The following is a 24,268-nucleotide window of genomic DNA, read 5'->3' as shown; positions in this document are numbered from 1 at the left end:
TAAATTATTGATAGTCAAAATATCTTACCTATTTCTCATTATTCTGGTTTTTTTCATCGCAGATTCTATGCAACAAAGGTGGTAGTTGCTTTGGAGTACCTTCATTGCTTGGGCATGACAACCCGTTGCTTGATTTTGTGCACATAATTTTGTTTAAGAACTATATGCGTTAGAATTTTATTTAAGTTTTCATTTTTGATGATGTGAGTTTTACACCTACTGATTTTTTTGGGATTCTTGGCCACCTCATTTGCATTGAACTAGTAACAATCTTGCCCTTTAAATAACAGGGGTAATCTATAGAGACTTAAAGCTGGAAAATATTATGCTACAGAGGGATGGACATGTAATGCTTTCGGATTTTGATCTCTCATATTTAGCATTGTCTAATCCATAGGCAAGTCATCTTATTTTTGCAATCTGATTTTCTTTGTGATCCATGTATGATATCTACTCTAACTGGACTTCTATGCACATATGTTTATGCATCTCTCTTATGGAAAGCACAAAATGCATGCTCCACAATTTTCTTCAAAATAAAATTAATGATGACCTATTGTGAACTTTAGATTTTCATCTCTAGAGGGCTACTCTCAATATTTGTTACCTGCCATGTTAGGCATTTAGGGTGCAATCTTATTGGCAAACCTGCAGAAGATACTATTAGTCTCGTTGAGAATAAGCTGCTAGAGAAGACATGCATTTTCACTAGTGTATACTTATGTCAGGGTAGGAGTTTCAAGAAATTGTACAAAACTTCCAAATGCATTATGAAAAGGTAGAAGAAGACGGTTACTCCTGCAGGAGTAATTAGTGGTTCTAGCAACTTCCCATGGTTTAACCTTGCAGTATAATTTTTTGGTTGTTGCAGCTTATTATACCTCCTAAATTGCGTGGAAAACAAAATAAATAGAAAGTTCAATAGCCTCCAGTGTTTATGGTAGAACCTATTGCAGCTTGTAACTCCTTTGTTGGCACAGTAGAGTACATTGCTCCTATAAGTAGTTTTTACTTACGCTTAAAACTCGTTGTACAAGTTGAAGTTGAAACACATGATTATATCAATGGGTCTGTGTGTAAAATTTTGCCCATATTGGAAGACCAGGTACAATGCAGTTGTACTTTTGTTTTATACATTTTCTTACAAAGCACTTGTTGTAACACATTTTACTGCTTGCTCCAGTGTTTCAGCATTGCAGAGACATATGTACCAGAGGTACTCGAGGTGTTGCAGGTTTATGTTGCCCCAAACAAGCTATGTGGTGAAACAAAGCTGTGCCCAAGTTCCTCCATGTTTTTGCTAGATGATGCAACAACATGTTCATGCTAGATGATTTAATTGCTGTTATGGTAGGATGATTCAATTGCTTTTGTGTACATGTATTATGGCAAACTCTTGTATATGAATAAAGCTGTAACAATATGGTGGACCCTTTTCATTATTAAGATACCTTATGAAGTTGCAGGCTACATCCTTTCTGCCATTGCTTGGCCATTATCAAGCTGCCATTGCTTACATCTAGACCATTAAATGAGGTAAAAGGAAAGGTTCTCCCCCAAGCATGTATACAAGCTGGGCTTTAGAGAGTCATCTGACATACTCTCAAGCTTATGTGGGGGTGATGTCGATGATCACAGAAGAGGAGGCAAGCAGAAAACAATGGGAGCAAGCGCAGGCCCTGTGAGTTGCGACGGATAGTAACAGAGTGATCACTGTCATCTTCTTTCGCTCCTTTCGTTCCTTTCCTTGTTCCTCCAAGCTCCTTTCACTCCTTTCCTTGTCCACCACTAATGTGAATGAGAAGGTGGACAACTCTTGGGAAATCCTTGTGGATGGGTGGAAAAGGGGATTTTTCACCCTTTTGTCCACCATGCAAGTGTGAACCGGGCCTAAACAACCCGCCAATTGCATTCTCGCAAACAGCAAATTTTCTATTGCTGGAGGATTTACATTGTCTATGCGAACGGTGTGAAATCATTGAGGCTCTCTCTTTCCAAGGCGTCTGCTGCTGGGCGTCCGCCCTGGTGTATAACCGGCCTTAGATTTGGCCAAACGAAAGCTCCCGCCGAAAATCAAGCTCTCTCTCTTTCTCTCTCTCTCTCTCTCTCTCTCTCTCTCTCTCTCTGTGTCTGTCTCTCTGGAAATATAATCAAAGCCCACCTCACGCCGCCTAAGAATTGATAAAGTATACTTAAATTGTTTGCAAAGTAACACGCACATGGGATCTTACCCGGCTCAGAATGTCACCACAGAGGTCATTCAAAAGGTGAAAAATTTTCTCATCACTGCCTATTCCTCTCCTGGGTTCAACGTGGGGTATATTGTGTGTGTGTGTGTTTCTTTTGCCCTTCCGTGTGTTGGCTATGGTTGTTAACAGGCTTGCCATACATCAGTTGAAATTCATAGTTTCCTTTACTTGGCTGCAGTACCTGGATGAAAACAAGCAGCTTATTTTGGCCATTGTGGAAAATCAGAACATGGGCAAGTCAACTGAGTGTGCAGCGTAAGTTGAATGTGTGGAAATTTTTCATCAGGACATTGAGGTTATCATCTCTATCGTACATTACTGCTTGAAACATTTCATATCAAGCGTGGGGGCATTCTTAAGGTTCATGTGAAGTATAGGTCTAATATCTGTCAGTTTCAGAACTACAACATCAAGATTCGATTGTTGTGAGTCAAGAGATTGGCTTTTGTCTCTAACTCAAAAGGGTGCCAGAACTTCAGTTTCATTCTCTGGTAATGTTGAGCATTAAGAAGACTTGAGCTGCTCATTCCATTCTGCTGTGCATGCTATTGGAGAATTTGGGAACGTGCTATCCAGTGTTGAACATTTTGCATTCGACTTCATTCATTTTGTGATTTGAAAGTCCACTGTTAAATATGTGCATGTCGAATGCAGAGAACAGGCATGCCACATCCAAAATGTGCACATGGATGTTTTGCAACTTCTCTTCTTACAATTGTTGGTAATTATGTTTTGCATGGAAGCAACTTTGGCTAAAATTCAGTTTCATTTTGCTGATAGAGAGTGTACATATATTTGTTAGGACTTTGATGGAAATTGCAGGACTATCATGTTGCTATCCATTATCACTAGAGCCTGATAGACCACAAACTTCATAGCAGAAATCTGCTTACAAATCCTTAGGAATACTTTAGAAATACTAGCAGAAATTTAAATAGGCAGAAGTTAAGGACCTTTCAAGGTGCTGAATACATTGATTCAAGGAGTCTTAAATAACAAAGCAGAATTTCATGGAAATATACTTCATATGGTTGTTTTTTTCTTTTGGGGGGGGGGGGGGGGAGGATGTGTTTTCAGTGATTGCTCATCTGGTGTTGGCAGAATTGTCTGGTCCAACTTAAACGGTAGCTGGCAAGTCATTTGTCTTGGCTGACTTTATATGCTGCATTTGACATGGTGGTATCAACATTGCAACCTTGCACTGCTGTCAGTGTTCTGTCGGTTGTTATAATGCTGCATAGTTATCCTTCAGTGTCTTATACCAGAAATGCCCTGCTATTGCTTACAAGTAAGAACTATAGATCATTTGTGCATCATCATCCTGAACTTCACATTGCTCAATCTCTATCTTGATGGACAGGCTTTCTCAAAACATCTACCATTAGCTTATTGGCAATGTTAAGTGATGATATCATTTTGTTCCACTTCACAAATTTGTTCAATACACTGGTCATTCATTCTTGTTTGACCTCTTATTGTTGACCAATGCCCATGGCCTCTTGCTACTTTTTGTAGATCTTCTGTAACTCGGTGTTTAGGTGCATGTCTTATCTTGAGCCATGGACAAAATCTTTGACTTCTAGACACATGATTGGGTACTTTGCAAGTGTCACACCCTTGTCTTTTTCTCAAGAACTATGCTGGTGAGTTTGTCTTTTGTTTCACTTTTTCATGGTGCAATCTTGTAGCTTGCTTAACCAATCCTAAGTACATAGGATGTCAACTTTTGTGAAGTGCCCTTGTGAGGTCGGGATTTGGATATATACTCAAGGCTTGTGGGGTTCCCTTTGGAATATCTTGTCTCTTGATATATCTTTGTTGGTCGTGCAATATCTTATCCAATGTTGAAATCAAGAGTGCTATCACTTGATTGAGTGATGTTCAGTTTGATGCTTAAACATGCACAAACAAGAGCTTATACTAACAAAGAATTAGTATGAAGCACTCCAAGCCATATATTGACAATGAAAGGGTCAAAACAACCTTGCTCTTGTTTTATACCCAAGTGGTGGTTGCTTTTGTTAATCATCTACCCACTGTCCAAGAAAGCAATACCTATGGTCTAGACATTCATATTGTAGAATTTTTGTAATTGTTAAAGACGGGACAATGGGGGATGAAAGTGGCAAGGCCCATGATTCCCTTTTATAGAACTTTCTGAGCTAGTTGTCCTACCAAAGTTCTAGAAACTTGTTTTAATTTGATTTAACTGAGGAATTCATTCAGGGCTATATGGGAGTTGAAGGAATCTAGACAATAAAATGAGTTTAAGTTTGAGGCTATTTCCAAGTAGCTTAACCCCTCCTCTTAGACCCACAATGGGTTACTAAGGAAAAGGAAAAGTAGACTTGGCCCGAAAGGTCCCACTCTAAAAAAACCAAGGCATGGGGCCAAAGGTGTTGTTGCCTAAGTGTGTACCAAGATCTCAAGGGTTGTGGACTTTGTTTTGCCCAAGAGGTCCATGCACATGAAATCAAGGCATTGGACTAAGGATGGCACAAAGGAATGCCCAAGGTTTTGTAGTGATTGCGAATGTGATGGAACACTTCTATAGGTCTTAGTTTTTCCATTTGGTGGATGTTGACCTAGCTCTTTGAGTCATATAAAAGTGAAACCATAGTATAAGAAAGACTATTGTCAAGGGTGTCAATGGTGAAAATACAAAAAGGTAAAAGGCTATAAGGAGTGCGATAGTTGCTTAGGATCTTGGGGTGAGCAAGGAAGCCTATGATTTTCCATTCAATGAAGTAAAAGGGGAACATGCTATAAATGCATGAATTTTCACTTAGAAGGATGCCGACAATTGCAGGTTTTCATCTGGCTAGCAGTGCCCAAATCATATAACACAATGCTATTCAAATAGAATGCAATAAATGGCATGCTCGTGCAATAAGGTTTCAGTTGGACCAAGCCCTTGTAGGGGAATTGTTCACTTGACCCCATGCTCCTTTACAATGAAAGATTCAATGCAAATATACTAAAGTATAAGGCATGTTGATGTTGAAGATAACAATGAAGACATTAGAGGAGGATCTGAAGTCAATTATGTGTTGAGAATTGAATCTAGAAGTAGAGGCACCTTAGTAGACAAGTTGTGTATGATAATCAACCACCATGGTGACATTGAAGGCTGCCTTGAAACTTGGCTTGAGAAGAAACAAAATCTTTGCCTCCATGCTAGTCAAGAAAGCAAGGCTGCCCATAACTTGGCCTTAGTGGATGTTGACCTAGCCCATAAAGGCATATGAAAGTGAACCCATAGTGCAAGCAAGACCACCTTCAAGGGTGTTGGTTGATGAAGATATGATAAGGTAAAGAGTATATTGCGTGAGGAGTGGATAGTTGCTTGGGATCTTGGGGTGAGCAAGGAAGCCCACGATTCTCCATTCGATGAGGTAAAAGGGAAACATGTTACTAATGCATGGATTTTGCTTAGAAAGATGCCCTCAATTGCAGGTTTTCATCTATCAAAGTGCCCAAGTCACAAAACAAATGGCATGCTCATGCAAGAAGGTTTTATTTGGACAATGCACTCACAGGGGAATTGTTCACTTGCCCATGTGTCCTTTTACAATGAAAGAATTAGTGCAACGATACTAAATAAAAGCCATGTTGGTGTTGAAAACAACAATGAGGAGAACAAAGGAAGAGCTGAAGTTAGCTAAGGTGTTGATAATCAGATCCAAAAGAAGTAGAAGAAGTTGTATAGGATAATTAGCCACCATAGTAGCATTGCAGGTGGCCTTGAAACTTGACCTTGAGAGAAGAAACACAATCTTTGCCTCCACGCTAGTTAGGAAAGCAAGGCTGCCTATAACTTGGCCTTGGGAGAGGAAGCTTTGTTGAGAAACGGTAGGGTTTACGAGAGGAAACACACAGTGTGTATGACAAACACTAGTGACAAAGGACTTTGGAAATGCAAGAGAGTGGAGATGAATGGTGAACATTGAGTCATGTTGATATAATGGAGTGAGGGTGGGTGAGCCTTAGACCAGCCATTTCTCTAGCATCGGGATTGAGGTGAGTGCAATTTGGAGTTGATTGCATTGCCTTGGCTGATCAGGAGGGAGTACTTATGGAAGGAATCTACACTAAAGGGAGTGCAATTCAGTCCTTCGAGAGTACAAATGTTGATGATGAGGATAAGAATTTCTTTTTGGAAGGAGTAAGACAATTCTTTGGGTGGTGGAATGTCGGAGTAGACATCAAGGATGAGGGACATTAGTGGAGGGTGTGAAACACAATCCTCGAGGGTTATTGCAAAGTAGCTGATAAGCTTTGAAGTAGCCTATAGTTGTAGATGTGTTGTTAGGCTGAAGGAGATCATTCAACAAAAAATTACAAAGTTAGTGATGATAATGACAATGAGGGACAATTGGGTAACAACTGTGGTTGCACAAAATGGAGGGTCACAGGTAGTAATCAGGTTGCTTTAGTTTGCAAACTGAAAATGCAGCTCTAGCCGAGTTGGGTGGGAGCAAATTAGCTTCGGAAGGCAGCAAACTGGCCACTCTCGCAATAGCATCCACCAAGGGTTGGAGAGGTAAAAGTGATAAGTAGTCGGAGAATGACTAAGGATGAATGAATGATTGGAAATGTTTGTGGGTGACAATGTCCAACCTTATATATTCCCTATAGGAAAAAGTTGGGCATTTGTCCTACTATGCACAATAAATGCCAAATAGTATAAATAAGCCTTTTTGGGGCTATAAATGGAGAGCAAATTTATGAATGAATGTAGTACAATCATTTATTAATGCACTTAATGACTTTGTTGCTTAACATCCCCCCCTTTCAAGCCCAAAAAGGTATCCTAAGAGTAGTGGGAGAGACATTCCCCATTTAGTACGATTTCTAAATGTATGGCAAGTAAAAGCATAGCAAGATCTACAAGGAAGATTACATAGGGGAAAGTTAGTCAATGAAGAAAACATCAATAATTCAAGTATTCCACTTGAAGGGAAACTTGTAAAGAAGAAAGGTTGACAAGGTGATGCTACGGTGCTTGAATCTCAACCTTGAGAGAGAAGCCACTAGCTCTATGTTACTATGTTGGTAAGAATGCAACAACTCAACCATCAAGTCATGGTCGAAACATTCAAAGCTCTAGTCTAGGTAGAACCTTTTAGATCTCGGTGGGTAAGCAATAGGCGAGAGGGAAACCCAAGGTTGACTATCCCATCCAAGTGTAGATAAGTGTGAAAAGGATTTTTGCCATGATGTGCGAAGGATTACATAATGAGTAGTGACTCCCTTTGAAATTGGAGAAAAAGATCCCTCTTCAAAGTCCCCTTTGAATCTCCCTCTAAAGGAGAGAGGGAATATAGATATTCATGACTCATGAATCATAGCCTTTGATGTATTTGATGATGAAGGAAAGATTGTTAGTGTTGTCGAAGAAGGTATTTGAGGATGCAATTGAACAAAGGCCATACAACTCCCAAAGGTGGCCTCTTATAATTGAGTAGAAGAGGGATGAGTATCACAGATGATCTTCTCAATACCTTCATTAGAGTTGGTGTCCCCATGGAGTCATACAAGGGAGGAGTTGAGATATGCAGCTCTTGTGCACCCACGAGCGGGCAACAATCTTTGTCTCTCAATGGAGTGGATTGTAAAGCCTAAAGAGTTGAAGTAATTGAATAGATTCTATCTCATGATAGATAGACTTTTGAAAAGGAAGGATCAGTGGTCTCTATCTCTGGATGGGGCAGATTGTGAAGTCGAGGGTTGGGGAACCTATTGGATTTGAAAGTAGGTGGGGGAAATACCTTTGTAGCTTGTTGCAATCGTCTCTAGGACACCTTATCACCTCTTTTTGCTTGCAAGGGCTTAGTGCACGTCATATGCGTCTTATTGTCTTGAGCGTAGAATTGTGATAGCCAATGTAGAACGATCTCTATTGCCTAGAATGGCTAGGGCACAAGAAATGACGGGGGATAGATGCATATACTCTAGTGGCATAAAGAGTAGAGGTAGACGATGACAACCTTTGGTGGAGTGATCATTCTTGCCATAGTAGGTGCACCTAGTAGTCCATGCTTTTGCCTTTGGTGAAGCCATAGCATTGGTTTCTCAAACTTGTAAAGAGGTGGAAGTAACAAGAAGATGATGGTATCTCCCAAATAATGTAGCGGAATAAGAATAAATTGGAATCTAAGAATGTTATCATGTTTCGCAACCTTTCTTCACCTCAACAAAGAATGAGAATTTTTAGCTCTTGGAGCACCTTTGCTTTGATACCATATTGAGAAATGATAGGTTTGTGGGGAGGAACACAAAGTGTGTATGACAAACACTATGACAAAGAACTCAGAGACATAAAAGAAGAGTGAAGATGAATGATGAACACAAAATCATGTTGGTACAATGGATTGAGAATGGGTGAGCCTTAGTCTTGCATTTCTCCAAGATGGTATTGAGGTTAGCGGAGCTTGGCGATGAGATGCACTATCGTGGTTGATCAAGAGGCACTTGTGGAATGAGTTTGCATTGCGAAGGGAGCAAAATGCAATCCTTCAGGTAAAGGTGTGGATGACAAGGATAAGAATTGCTATATGGAGGGAGCGAAACGAAGTCCTCTGAGTATTGGAATCTCAAAGTAGACGTTGGTGATGAAGGACAATAGTGGAGCTTGGAGGGAGCAAAACGAAGTCCTCTGAGTAATGGAATCTCAAAGTAGACATCGGTGATGAAGGACAATATTGGAGCTTGGAGGGAGTGAAACACAATTCTCGGGGGACTGTTGGTGATAAAGGAGTGCTGGCGACAGCCAAAACCAGCAAAAACTCTAAGGGGCTGATCAGCTATGAAATTGCTAGCAGTCGTAGATGTTGCCAGGCTGTAGGAGACCGTACAACAGAAAAATGCTAAGTTGGTGATGATAATGATGTGAGGGACAGCTGTGGCTGCACAAAATGTAGGGCACCAGGCAATAATCAGGTAGCCTTGGTCTGCAAACTGAAAATGCAGGTTGGGCGGCTCCTCAAACAGGGTGGCAGGTTGGGCAGCAGCAAGTTGAATCAAGGGGGCAGCTCCAGCTGAGATGGGCGGCAGTAGATCAGCTCTAGAAGGCAGCATAATGGCCACTTTCGCAAGGTAGCATCCACTAAGTTGGAGAAGAAGAAAACTGAGTGAGAATGAATGGATGACTAAAAGCATCTATGGGTGACAATGCTCAACCCTATTTATAGGGAAAAATTGGGCATTTGTCCTGTCATGCACAATGTATGCCAAATAAATACAAATAAGCCTTTTTGGGGCTATAAATGGAGACTGAAAATAGGAATTAATGTTGTGCAATCATTTGTTAATGCACTAAGTGGCTTTGGTTGCTCAACAAGTACTACCTCTATCTCCATGTTTGTCAAAAGGTGGGGTTGAACCACAAAGGCAAGGCCAAAAATCCATGTCTCTAGTCAAGTAAGGACCAATAGATTCTTTAAGTGTTGGTCTTGATCTGAAATACAAGCCTGGCATTTAAATGCAAAAGGAGAGCCTAGAATCTACATAAGAGTGTGTGCTTCATATGAGGTGCTTTGGTGGTAAGCAATGTGAGTGTCAGTTAGAGAGGAAAAGGAGATCCTAAAGGATGACTTGTCGTAAGGAGCCACAAAATGGCCTAGCTTGACTAACCTAAATTAGCCTAAAAGAGACCTAAAAAGAAGATTAGTCTTAAAATCTAGCTAGATACCCTAGAGGACTAGCCCAACTTAGCCAAGCTTGATTAGCATAAGGATTCTAAGTTTAGCAAAGGAATCCAAGTTTAGCTAAGGAATCCTAATAATTTAGGTTGAAGAGGGAGGTCTGAGGTGAGACTAGTCTTTCTCCTAAAAAAGGGTGGTAAATAACTTGATTTAGCACTAATTACAGCAATCATAAAATTTACATAAACTGAAAATGCAAATGTTACCACTTAATCTTGGACATTGGACAGCTTGTTGGTCCCAAAACTAGTGTCCCTCGCAGTATATTTTAAACTTTTATTGCAAATGGATGGAGTACAATTGAGATCCTTTGACCTCCTTGGTTAATCCAAATGCCTCTTGTTGTCGTAAATGACAAGTGAGTCTCCAAACTATTTTGCCCCTTGGTTTGCTCGGGGATTTGCCTTCACCTTGCTCCTTGAAAGATAAATTCAGCCCCAAATCTAATATTGGTTCATTGGCCTCTTGAATTTCTTTGAAATTCTTCAATTTTAGCTATTGGAATTCAAGTCTTGGGTCCTCAATTTTGAGCATGTATCCCAAGGTGGCTGTCAAACCCTAATTTCTATTGTAAATTAGGGTTTACAAGAGAGATTTTCCAATATCTCCACCTTTGATGACACAAACAATAGGATTTTGTTGAGATAACTTGAGAGATGGTTGGGGATGAGAGAGAATGTTGTAGAGAGAGAATTTTTAGAGTTTCATTGCAAGAAATGTTGAAAAAGTGTTATTTTTTTGCTCAAACAGCCATGGAAGTTGTCATGTATAGCTTAGGACCACTAGAAAGATTGTTGCCCCCTCATGTATGCTGTCAATTGCACTAGAAGAATCTTAGGCTGTTGTCATGTGCTCTTGGAGGGCTCCAAATTGCTGTTATATGTTGTATGACTGATCCCTAGTGGTTGTAAATCACATCAGTAGCTTGTCCTTGCTCTCTAATAATCTCATTTTCTCACAATGGTTGAAATAGACTTCCACTAATCCTTGAAACGTTTTTTCCACTTGCATGGGCAAGTTTTACCAAGTGGCAACATTCTAATTCTTTTTTCTAGCATTATCCAATTTACTAAATTAGTTTTTAAAAGATTAATTTTGAAATGAATTTAATAATCATTCTAGTGCTCAGAAAAATAATTCAACTAGCCAATAATTAAATTGGCTAGGCCAATTTGTTCTTCAAGTATCCTTGAGCAATCGTTGACCCTTAGATTAGCATTAGTCAATTAATTAATACCTAGTCTCTAATGTCACATTGACATTAATGGCCAATAAATTGGTCTAGGTCCTAATCTGACACTGGGTACCACCTAGTAGGTGTCAGGGATAACTTATTACAACTTTTGCCTTTGGCACTAACTAATATCTTGGGATCTTGGGTCCCACACTGTGAAATAGTTAACTTGCTTCTTACATGTGCAAGTCACATTAGCACATTTGATTAACTTTTAATCAAATGCTAAGCAAAGCAATAGAATTTCACAACCTTGTGACACAAATCAATTAGACAAGCCACAAGGCATTGATCAAGGGGGTGGGCCACAATCCACAACGCCAATGATAGCCACTGATGAACTTAGGTACTAGGAGATGGAGAAACTATGCTACCACTTTGTGGAGTACCTCTCTCAATTGCCATGGAGTAGCACTTTCATTGTTGAATGTGGTTTAAATTGGGTGGGAATAGCAAGTCTTAGAGTTGGGTAAAGTGCTCTTTTGGTCTTTTAATGACAATTGTTATCAAGGTGATCGAATGTTTGATAGTAAGTGCAAAACTTATTCTTCTTAGGCATGCATGGCCAAGGAAGGTTCTTTTATGTCCTCACCACTCCTATTTCCCTTCATTGAGGTTGGTGTATCATGAGCAAGGGAGGGAGAACCTTTTTGAATGGACTCAAACAAGCAGTATTTTTATTTCCATTATTGCCACTTGGAAGTACACCTTTTTGAGATGTAAATATTCATTATTTGCAGATATGATATTTTTCAAAACTTTTAAGTTGAATGGTATAAGGAGTTCAATCAATTGATCCATTATTCTTTGTTTTTGAATAGATTTGCAAAATTCAATGTCCTTCCCTATTTTGATGCGAGAATCAAACCATGATGATTGGAGGAACCACTTAAGGTTTTGTTAGAGATGAGGACTCCTATTGGAACTCTTTCTTGCTAATCCCATTGCAAAATGAAATATTGATTCACTTGCTGCTGATTCATTGCTTGCATTTGAGCAATCGAATGAGGTGTAGTGTGCATGAGGGGGATTCCCAACATAGGAGCTCGTGGGTAGAGTGTGCAATGCACTTGGTTGGGCACTGCCCACATACACACACTCATATGCTAGGCAGATGATGGGATAGGTGCAGATGATGTGGTAGAACAACCATGTGGAAAAAAAAGGTGATGGTAGGTCATGGTCTAAATGATCATGGGCAGCAGATCTCTTAGCAGTTGTGTGTCTTGTGCAGTCCTCTCTTGCTTTGAGCCTCAATTTGAGTCAAGTGAGGATATTTACTATTAGGAGCTCTGACATTGTGTTTGTCATTTTATGTCTTTGAGATACTTTAGATGGAGGATACATCAGTGCATTTCATTTTGAGCACTGTGACTTTTTTGGACAGTTGGTTGAGTTGTCTTGGGCACCCACATTTTGGACCTAGCCACTTGTATACCAGTTGTGTCCCCATTTTGCCTATTTATAGGTAGCTTGCCCCCCTTAATCATCCATTGTGATCATTCAGGCAGCCCTCATTCTTCTCTCATCCCCCTACTACTGTCTAGCACCTGTCCTAACACTCGGTGCAATGTGTTGGGGGTGACCATTGCAGCCTTGTATCTTTCAGCCATTAGTTAGTTTGTTCCTTCTCTCATCTGCATTTCTTTTAGTCTCCTCTCCACGTTCACTTTCCTTTCTGCCGTGGACTCTTACATGGTATCATTTGCTTAGTTGGGAGCCGAAGTCTTTGAAGAGGAGCAATCTGTCCACCACCATTCTAACCAGCTGGACATCATCCACAGGAGTGAAGGTCTTGCATTTACTATGCTAAAGGGCAGGGTGACCTGATTTCTGCTCATCCAAGCTGCATTTGGAGCTGCACTCCACCTCTGCATCCTGTGTTTCAGCCTGAGGACTCTTCCTCTTTGCTGGGCGGTATCAATCTCTGCCTGGTGCCTTCTTTTTTGTCGGGTCAGGTTCCTTTTCTGCCTGCACTTCAGTGCAAGCATCTCATTCGTGTGCTGCGTTTTCCCGGGGTTCAGTTGGGTGGCACATCAGCAGTGCTGGATGGCTATAAGCATGGCAGGGACAGGCCTGCATTTTTGTGCAGGCAGCTCCATGTACCCTGCATTTCATGCTCAACCAGGGCAACTCTTGCTGGGTGATCATGTGCAGGTGCTGACATCTTCATTCTTGGACCTGTACTTTGTGTGTTTTTAGCAGGCCATTGGAGTTGCAGGCACATGTGTTCATGTACCAGCCCCTGTTTGGCTGTGTTTACAGGCTGAGGACCTGTTTTGCTGACCAGCACTCCGATAGACCTTGAACATGTGAGCACACCCAGCAACACATTTTCTTTTGTTTTCTTCTTGGTATTCTTGAAGGACATCTATAACCAATGTGTATGATTATCACATCTTCCATCATTGAGATATGATGGTACACCAATCTCCTTACCTCTTGTATGAGGGACATTCACTTGGGAGGAGCTAGTCCCGATGGTGCTTTAGTAGGATGTGTGTCATAGGGAGATAGAATCTAGCAAAACCGATGCACATAGCCACCAAGCCAAGCAAAAGAAAGGGATAAAGAAGTCTAAGAAATCAGAGTCATCTTTAGACTCTGATATCCCTTGTGTGCTCATTGTGGGAAGACCACACACCCTAAGGAGAAGTGGTAGAAGAAATACCCTCATCTTTGACTAGGAGTGAAGGATGGAGCTATATCATTGGAGCCTCCCTCTACCTCTTCTTCTTAGTTTACGCCAACTATTACTTACGAGTCTGTGTTCCTTCACATGCATGAGATGGAGAAGCCTTCTTTGGCTCTTTTGTCTTATAGGACTGCTCGAGGAGATTGGCTCTAGTATTTCCATTCATTTGAGGCTACAATCATTGTTGGTGATATTTCATTAGTAACTATTTTTGATACTGGCACCTTATTACTATTGCTTGAATGTCCATGAAGCTCCGTTTCGAAAGTCCTACATGTTCTGGACTTGGACATCCATCCCTTGTGAGTTCATGGTGTTACTAGGCTTGGTACCCAGGTTGTCTCTACTAAGCAATGAGCAGGTTGTCTGTTGAGGATTCTTCTATACAGGCCATTCATGTGACTGGTTGGTAAGAGAAGGGGCTATACATGCTCCATTTTGCTTTCATTGTGTAAGGCTCTTTGAGGTGGATTTCTATTGTTATGCTTGCTATCGATTATGCATTACCCGTCCTACAGGTTCTACCCCATTCCCCACTACATCCTCTAGTGGTTCCCTTATCTCCCATCCCTTTCAAAGGGGAACAATATCAGTGATGTGGCTAAGGATTTTGTGGCCCTTTGTGTTTTCTGAGGGGGATTCCTAGGCTCTTGAGGTGCTTCTTCAAGGATTACAAAATTCTTTGGGTCTTTATTTCATGTGTCAGCGTCTTTCCTTCGTCATCAAGCCACCATTCCAATTTTCCTACTACTTGGTCCTTGGTCCTTGTTGTCAGGATCTTTAGGTGCTTCTACAAGGATTCCAATATTCTTTGGGCCTTTATTTCATGTGTCGGCCTCTTTCATTTGTCATCAAGTCATCATTCCAATTTCCTTGGCACTTCGCCCTTGGTCCTTGTTGTCTTCCTTTGGCAAGTTACGACGTGTTCGATAACTCCTCAACATTGCTCACAAATTGGTCAGAGGCTTGACTCATCCATTCTCGATTGGAGTTTTCTAGAGTGATTCATTTGAGGCCTCTTCACTCCCATTGGCGTATTGTGGCCTCCCATTGGATTGGGCTTTCATCCGGAGCAATGGCACTCTTCTTGTTGCTCTTGGATTTGTTCCGTCCTCTTTGGCCTTTTACTACATCTAGGATTTGAGGAGTGATAGCAGTCATGTGCGACTTGTACAATCATCTCTTGCTTGTAAGCCTTAGTATGAGTCAGACAAGGAAATTAGGAGCTTTGATATTGTGCTTATTTGTCATTTTATGTCTTTCAGGCACTTTAGATGGAGGGTACATCAACGGATTTATTTTGGGCAACGTGAGCTTTTTGGTCAGTTGGGTGGGCTGTCTCGAACACCAACATTTTGGGCTTGGCCACTTGTACACTAGCTGTCGTCCCATTTTACCTATTTATAGGCCGTTTGTCTATCTCACTCATTCATCCAGTGCGATGATTTAGCCATCCCTCCTCATTTTTCTCTCATTCCCTACCATTGAAACTAGACCTCCTTCTTGGAAAGAGTGGTATAAACCTAGTTTAACTCAAATCACAGCAAGCATTAGATACACATAAACCGTAATACAAATGTTACCCTTAATCTTAGACAATAGACACTTGGTTGGCCCGAAAATTGTCACCCCTTGCGGTATTTCTTTATCTTTTATTGCAATGGGATGAAGTATTCTGAGATTACTTCAACCTCTTTCGATCTCCAATGCCTATTGTTGTTATAAATGACTAGCAAGCCTTCAAACCAATTCGCCCCTTAGAAGACAAATTCTGCACCAAACTTTATGTTGGCTAGTTGGCCTATTGAAATTCTTTGAAGTCCCCAAATTTCAGTTGGCGAGTTCCAAGTACTAGGCTTCAAATTTTGAGTACGCCTCTTGAGGTGTCTATCAAACCCTAATTTTTGATGTAAATTATGGTGATTCAAGTATTACAATGTTAGCCGTTTCAACCATTGTGATTCAAGTATTCCTAAGCATTTATTAGCCCTTGAACTTTCATTATTTAAGTAATTAATGCCTAGTTATTAATGTCACCATAGATATTAATGGCTAATAAATCGATCTTGGCCAAAATCTATTACTAGGTACCACCTTTTACCTATCAAGTATAACTTATTACAACTTTTGCCTTTGGCACCCATTGACTTTTGAGGGTTCTTGGCTCGCCATTATGAAATTACTTACACATCACATGTGTGCCTAACATTTTGCACATCTTATCAACACTTAATCAAATGCTAAGCAAATTATCGAAATTTCACGTCCTTGTGACAGTTACTATGTGGTGCTTACATTGATGCTCAGTGTTGTGTATTGGGGCTAACCATTGCAACCTTGTATCTTTCAACCAATTGGCCATTTTGTTCCTTCTCTCACTTATATTTCTCTAGTCTCCTCTTTGTGTTTGCTTTTCTTTTTGTTGTACACTTTTATAGGATCATGGGAAGTAAATTGTGTTTGATCTGCTTGGGTGGAAACAATGTTTTCCTCTAAAATGAACATTAGATAATGTTGTTGACATGGTGTTTCATTAAGTTGGTTTGTTTTAACTTATTAAAATTAGCGAGCAAAAAAAAAACATCGGCTAGTTGTGGTTGTGACTTATGAACTAATTGGTTGCACGCTTTACCAAGGCGGATAAAATGGATTGTCAGTGATTGTTGGAGGCTTAGGGTGAATCGAGGTTCAATGAATATATCTTCTTCTTTTGTTTGTGTTGAGTTATAAGAAGTAACAGAGAGTGAGTCTATTGCATGTTGAAGAGAACTCGGGATTGAGGCAAGCTTGAGTATTCATGGCTTGATCAAGGTGAAAACTCTTCGAGGCAAATCGAGAGGTAGTGAAGAGATGTCCTAGATAGGACAACTAGGCGACATCATGGATTTGAAGTGCTTGTTTATGTTGGGGCTCTCCAAGCCGATACTTGGACAAATCTCTACTATACTAAAATAGTAAAGATTGAGGATCTCTTTTGCCTTTCTTGTGTTCTCTCATCTTCCGTTGAGTTGTGCATCAGGACTATGAAGCTTATAGTTGGTATCAGAGCTAGCTTTGGATGATAGGCGAGTAGCAATTAGATTGTAGAATTTCAAATTGTTTCTTCTTTGTAGCAAGTTGCAGGGATTTCCTTTTTTTGATCATGGATGCTTTGTATGAAGACGCTTTATACAAAGACCTTGTGATGCAAGTGGCGGCAGCTCGAACAATGGTTAAGGCGATAGGCTTAAAGGTGGTATCACTTAGCCAAGAGTCACTATTATTCAAACTCGGATAACTTCTTCCCATTTGATGGTCTACCAACTTTGAAAGGAGATTGTTGACATTGGGCATCGTATAGAACGAATGATTGGAGCAATTGGAGTGGTTGATGGCTCTAGGGTTCAATGCATGAAGAGTTTAGTATGGTAGGCTTGCATCTAGTCTCTTCACCAGCTTGCAACGAGAGGGCCAACATTGTTCGGGTGTCCCCACGGCCAAGTTCACACGGAGGATCGGAAATAGCATGAGTGCTCACGTATCTTAGTCATGCTCATTGCTCCAAAAAAGACTACAAATATAAAGTCTAATCTCTAGATTGAATGATGAGCAAAAAGAAAAGGACCGGATCAAGAGAAGCACGGCAAATCTTCAAATGTTCCAAAACCAATTCTGAAGGCCATTCAACCGTCGTCAAAACTAGCTCTATCATTAAAGGGGTGCATGAACATTAGCATAAGTTTTAAATGATCTATGCCTTAAAAACTCTCCCTACAATAGCCCCTCAGCACGGTTACATTCTGAGATACTTGAGAATGTTAATATACTAGCTGAGAGAAATATTATTAAGATAATGTACAAGGTTTTGAGAACCAGTTTGCAGCTATAGAACATAGGGAGTCTCATGATACATGACACATGTACATTGTATATGATATTATGATCATTGATGATAGTGTGAGTTGTGACACTTGGGCTATTGTGCCATGCCGATATTATATTTGTACTTGCAGTCTTGCAGTTGTCCTTTGGGCTATTTTGGCATGCCATTAGCTACTCTTGAAGTGCCAGCCTCATCATCATGTGTACCATGAATTGTTGCATCTCCCTCAACATTAGCATGTGTCTCTTCTTTTTGCTGCATCTTCCACTCTATGAATGGATCGGGCTTTGTTGTCATATTGTTACATAACATCCTCAAATTAGCAGCGACGAATACTAGATCATTTGCCCTCTCCATATCAAGACGATTCCTCTTCTTTGAAGCAATGTGAGCGTATGTATTCCACAATTGCTCCAAACAAGAGGAGCTAACTGACTGACTCAAAGTTTAGATGGCTAGTTGCTGCAACTCAAGACCATCTGAACCATAGTTCTCCCACCACAAAGCTGCCCCAATCTTACAATGATCCTCCTGTGCATCCCCACAACCAAAAGAACCTAGAACGGTCCTATAACATGAAAGCTGATCTTTGATCTTTTGTCTATTGCCATGATCAAGCACTAGACGAGACTATATTAGTCTCCATGCATCCATAACCTTAGTGTCATTCTCTTGATCCTTGCCTTGGAACTTAGGATCCACAACAAATGTAGCTGCATGCATGGGTGAGCTATAGGAGTTTCACCTCGTCACAACTAAATGACGTATCTTCTCATATGCCTCATCATTTGGTGCCAACTTCTATAACTTTTTATTCAGCCTATCCATAGCCTCATATACCTTGCCAATGCAAGGTTGCATAGTATCCATAACCCTCAATAAATGCACAATAGGTGATACCATAACATCTATCCGCTTTACATCATCCCAAAAAGTTGAGTTATTTGCTTTCTCCAAGGATAAGATACTTGTAGGAGTATGTGCCAATGTTGATGAGGTGAACTCTCATCACCAAGAAATAACTGCCTCAAGGCACCATTGCATTCTCTTAATTTGCCTAGCATCAGGAAGTTAAAGGCAAATTTGGTATCAAAGTATTTTAAAAGTGTCTTCTTTGACCGCAAAGAGAAGTGATGGCAAAGAAACTGGTGGTTTAAAACAAAGCTAACCATTTGAGCTTCTTGCTCTATGATAAGTGCAATCCATGATAGGTTGCTAATATCCTTTAGTAGGTTGTTCAAGCAATGAGCCATACAATATGAAACTGTGATATGTGGATAATATCCTTGGATAATAGTACCTGCTGTCCTATTTGCGGGTCCTCCATTTGCAACAAATCCCACAACATGCATAGGGCCAATAAGCTCAATACCTGTAACCCACTCTGCTTCAAGTACATCAGTTGACTTTCCTGTCCTCGATGGATCATGTGAAGATATGAAACACATTTTCCCATGAGAATAAGCAACCATACCATGAATGGATCGCTTGCGTATATCACTCTAACCATTAGCAATTAAGGAAACTCCATTTTTAGCCCACAGGCTATTTCTAGTCACTGTTGCTTGCTCCATAAGGCATTTTTTCTTATCGAGCAAAGTGGTGCGTAAGGTCTCTGATAATGGAGGTACATACGAAGGGCCATACTCACCAATCTTCTTGCACATCAATTTAAAATACTCTGATCTGGTTGCACGAAATTGAATGTAGTCATGATAAAAAAAACGTGCCACTGATGTATCCACCTTTTCCTTCTTCTTGGGATCCCAACTAGCATCGAATGTGCTCTGTCTACGTGCAACATGTGGCGCTGTTGATACCATGGCCGATGCAATGCTTGCAGTAGGTGTGGAGGTAGCACTTTCTGATATTGACCCTACTCTAGACACATGTGATGGGGATGGTGTCACAAAAGTTGTGGGGTTAACTTCAACACGTCGTGGTCTAGATGCAAGATAAGCTTGTTGATTTGCTACACGGTCACGAAGCTCCCTTTGCTTCTCCAAGGTCACATTCAGACAAAACTGTACCTTTGATTTTGGCTCATGTAGGAGATGAGCTTGGACTTGATTATGCATAAAATGGAACAAGTGGCAATTGGTATTTCATAAAAATTCGAAATACAAATGCTTGGCTCAATGGATTACCTTGTTTGCTCCACTAGTTCGCTTGTATGGGCAAAGCTTACAAGTCCATTGTCAAGATCCTCCACCACTCAATGGGCGGTCAATATTTACTTTTTTCATCCATGACTCAATCATCGGACCTTCTTCCTCAATCACCAACTTGACGAGCGGGGCGAGAAGATGAAGCCATTTCAGGCTGAAAATTGAAATAAAAATGTCTCGAGAGAAGTGAGAACTCGAGTCTCCAGAGAAGGGAGAACTTAGAAGGCTCAAGAGTCAAGAGTCAAGAGAGAAGGGAAAATGAGAGAAGAGAGAAGGAATAAGAGAAGAGGAGAAGAAGGAAGAGAACTTAAGAAGATTCAAGGGAGAAGGTCCAAGGAAGAAGGAAGAAGAGAAGGGAGAAGTGAAGAGAAGAAAGAAGGAAGAAGAAAGAGGTGGGAGGAGACGGGGGGATTGGCAACTGGCGGACTGGTCATCGGGGGGATTGGTAGCTGAAGCTTGGCGGACTGGTCACTGGGGGCAGGAACGGGCAAACGAAGTAAGCGGAAATGCGCAGTCACAGTTTGCAGACTATCAAGCGGGAGCAGTGGTCGGCCGAAGGTAACTAGGTGCCATGTGGTGCTCTTTGTCCTGTTTTAGACAGGGAACGTTCCATCGATTAGCAATGCGTTCCATGATGGCTTCGTGCCGGGGACGGCGATTCCGTGTGCTGAGGGGATCGTTTCGGCCGTTTCTTGTTTCTATGCTGCCTACACTTGCCAGACATTGTCATTGCCATCAAGGATTTTTCTAGGGTGTTTCCTATTTTCTTTTGGCATTTCTTTCTATGTGAGCCAGCATTTATGTCCTTTCTTGGATCAGGTTGGCCTGTTTTTTGGTGCTTCTACTATTTATAGCTGCACCCCCATTTTGTAGACACACATACTCTTTAGTCTTTAGTCTTCCCTTTGCACGTGCACACTCCGACTCTCGGTGCTTGATGTTGCTATCATCATTAGCTTGATTTGGTGTCCTCACTAATGCTTGGGGCTACGTACAGGGATTAATTAGGCTATCACCATTTGTGTCAGTTTTTTCTTTAGTCAGTGCAATATTCGTCTCTCATCTTCTACTTCCTCTGTGTGTGTCTGTGTGTGTGCATGTGTGCTTCTCTTTCCGTTTGTGTTTCTCTTCCATTGTACACTCTCACATGGTATCATTGCCTAAGTGAGGGGACAGTTTGGAGATTTCTTGCAGAAGAGTAGGTTTTCATCACGGAGGAGCAGCCCATATTTCCAAAATGTAGATTTTTAGCCTTTGTTTATAGCCCAAACAAGTGGTCCATTATCTATTTTCACCCCCAAGCAACTAGGCGACAATCTCTAGGGATTAGGAGGCAACTTTTTTGCATTAGGCGGTATCAAATTTTGCATTTTGACCAAAATACAAATTTGTGTTTTTATTGGTGTTCACTCCTTGTTGTAGGTGTCAATATATTTTTGTAGGTGGCAACTTCCTTTACCTCGGCGATGGCTTTTTGTTGTGGGCAATAGTTTTTGGGCAAGTCTCAGCCTCTTGGTGGTAGGCAACAATTGTTTTTTTTATCCAACACAACTTTTTGGTGATTATAGATTTGAAGATGTCTTACTAGTTCACAAGCTTTGATGACTAAGAGGAGGAGCTTCTTTCTAGGCATTGTTGTAAGTGGAGACATGATTATCACGATTATAGTCGGCATGAGGAGTCTCTTGTTCACACTCGTCCCCCTTCTATTAATCTTTCACAAAAAGCTCCGTCATGAGTGAAGATGTCATTCTTGATACCTTCAGTACCTATGCTTGTCTTACCTTCATTACCCAAAGAAGACAAACTCCATGGTTCAAACTATTTGTTGTGGTCGTGTAAGGTGAAGTGTATACTCGACACCTTCGATCTTTGGACTCTTGTTCCAAATTCCATCCCTTGTCTTAAGAAGGATCTTGTAGATCTAACTTCTATGGACCGTGTAGCCTCGTGGGATTGACTCAACTCCCAAGCGTGGTCCTTTCTCTTTACGAGTTTGTAAGATTTTATCCTTGTATATGTTTGCAGTGTTAGAATTTGCGTGTCGAATATTTTAGTCTTTAGTTCTTTTTCAGTTCTTAGTATGAATATAACTAAAGTTATAAGTTGTGTCACCACTCTTAAAGTTAGACTTAGAGTCAATTCACTCTAGTTGAGTTAGAGCTAGGTCTATCTTAGACCTATCTTGTACCTTTCATTCTCATTTTTTCAGTTTAGCAAGTACACTCTACTCTTTTGCTTTAGCACACTCTCATTGTCTCTTTTTTTTCTCCTCCATAGTTGGTTGTCATTTTCCAACATTTGGTATCAAAGTAGGTTCTATGCGCGGATTCAATTCAGTCACTGTCAATTGGTGCTGCCCCGTCTAAGGTCTTGTTGCTATCAGCAAGCTCTCTGCTCGAGGAAGAGAATGATGAGTTGTTACTGTTTTCAGTCTATGTACAGTCCTATGTGTAGACCCGTATGCAAGCTATTGTTTTGAAGGAGTTGTTGTTGTTTTTAGCTCTGTTTCTTATTTCCTTACCTCTGCCTGCCATATTCTCAGCCTTGCATGCAATTTAGTGCAAATCTTAAAAAGTGTAGAAGCCCTAATTTTTAGATTTGGGGTTTTTTAATAAAATTTTTAGATGTGGGATTTTAAATTTTTTTAAAAATGATTTGGGTTTTAATTTTTTTTTTAACTTTTTAAAGGGATTTTTTCAAAAATTTTAAACATTCCCATCCATTTTTGCTATCTCTTTTCGAATCTTAGCTCATGCTGTCCAAAATTGGGGGTTTTTGTCAATTTTCGCTCTCAGAGTTCAAGTTGACAATCAATTTGAAGAAATTTTACAATTTCTTTTACATTCCTATCAAAGGTTTTGGGACTTTGCTCCATTTGCAATCCCACGTACGAATCTTCATTGGAAGCGTTGACATTGCACAATTTCATCGACATTTGTGCAAGAAATTTGGGGCTTATTGTCCTAGAGACACGTATCACGAGATAGATTCTAGTTGCTGTTTGTTGTTGGCATGCACCCCGAGGTGACATTATTGTAGAAATTCAAGCTGTAAGATATAAATTTCTTTAATTTCTTTAATTTCTTTGATATTTTAGGAAGAAATAAAACAAGTGATACAATAATATTTAATTGTTGTTATAATTAGATTGAGCAGAAATTTTTTAAGAAATTCAGTAAATTTTAGTAAGAATTGGTATTAAGTTGCTATAATTTGTACTTTAAAGGGTATGCATTATGAGGTAGGTATGGTATAATAGTGCATTATTGTTATTTCTTAGTTGAGTGTTGATCTGGGTCAAATTTGATACATCTTGGCATTTGTGTGACTGTTTGGTACTTGTTGTTTAATCCCGAGGGGATTTTTGGTACTCTAAGGAAGCATTCGCGGTAGAAACATCTCCTACGGATGTGCCCTATCTCTCCGCACATATAGCGTCTCTTGCCCTGATCTCGAGGATCATCTTTGTTACAATGGCCTGGTTTAAGTTCTTGAACGATTGGCTTTGCTCGAAGTAATGCATCTTGCAAGTTTGTGGGACGCATTGCTTCAAGATGGTGGTTCAGAGGAGTGTTTAGGCAATGGCAAAACTTGGATACTTGTTGCGCAATATCCATAGATGATGCATATTTTAGTAGGGTTATAAACTTTGAGTAGTAGGCTTCCAAGGTTAATTCCAGCTGCTTGAGCTTGAAGAATTCATTAATCCTCAAAGTCTAGTAGGTTGGTGGAAGGTATTGTCCGTGTACAATATCTTTCAGTTGAGCCCAAGTCACAGCGGCTTCAGAAACACCTTGATCTTTGCACCATTGCTTTCACCATATTCGAGCCTAACCAACTAACTTAAGTTTGGCTATTATTGCTTGATTGGTAGAGGCGGTTTTCGCGGCAGAGAAATAATCATCCATCAACTCAATCCATATCTCCTTCTCGGTTGCAACGTCTATCCTTTCTTCATCAAACTCGGGTGACTTAATTTGCTTGAGAATGAATTTTTTCTCTTGTATGTTAGCATTCATGTATGCAAAAGGTGCTTGATAGTCAAGTCATACCACTTAGGTTATTTTGTTTAGGATATATCTACAAACCATACATAAGTCAATTCCATATCATTACGAAGTTTCGCTCTGATACCAACTGTAATGTGTTCGTCTATCGATTGTCCAGGCACGTTTTTAGCGGTTCATCGAGAGACGAATCTAAGCCTTGCCACTTGGCACTCCTATGGAATGTTACGGGTTTTGTCGCCTAGGGTGTCCCGAGTTCGCCTCACAACGGAACGTTCTTGATTGAACCCACTAGGATCGACTTGAAATTTGGGTTTCTAGTGGACAAGGTCTCATGACAGCCT

The 24,268-nt window shown here is 40.5% G+C and overlaps 1 protein-coding gene across 1 annotated transcript in view; it reads left to right on the top strand.

Moving 5' to 3' along the window:
- Nucleotides 1–2,184: 2,184 nt before the first annotated feature.
- LOC148018456 (GRF1-interacting factor 2-like) overlaps nucleotides 2,185–24,268 on the top strand; it is a 42,888-nt gene continuing 20,804 nt past the window's right edge. Inside the window, exons 1-2 of the mRNA XM_087662057.1 lie at nucleotides 2,185–2,267; nucleotides 2,428–2,504. Of these exons, the coding sequence (XP_087518183.1) occupies nucleotides 2,220–2,267; nucleotides 2,428–2,504 (125 nt within the window). The 5' untranslated portion in view covers nucleotides 2,185–2,219. The remainder of the gene's footprint in view (nucleotides 2,268–2,427; nucleotides 2,505–24,268) is intronic.

This window comes from Lygodium microphyllum, chromosome 21, assembly GCF_053477565.2.
Source record: "Lygodium microphyllum isolate KBCC chromosome 21, Lygodium_microphyllum_v1.1.10, whole genome shotgun sequence".
Classification (NCBI taxonomy): domain Eukaryota; kingdom Viridiplantae; phylum Streptophyta; class Polypodiopsida; order Schizaeales; family Lygodiaceae; genus Lygodium; species Lygodium microphyllum.
This window is presented reverse-complemented; position numbering and strand designations above follow the sequence as displayed.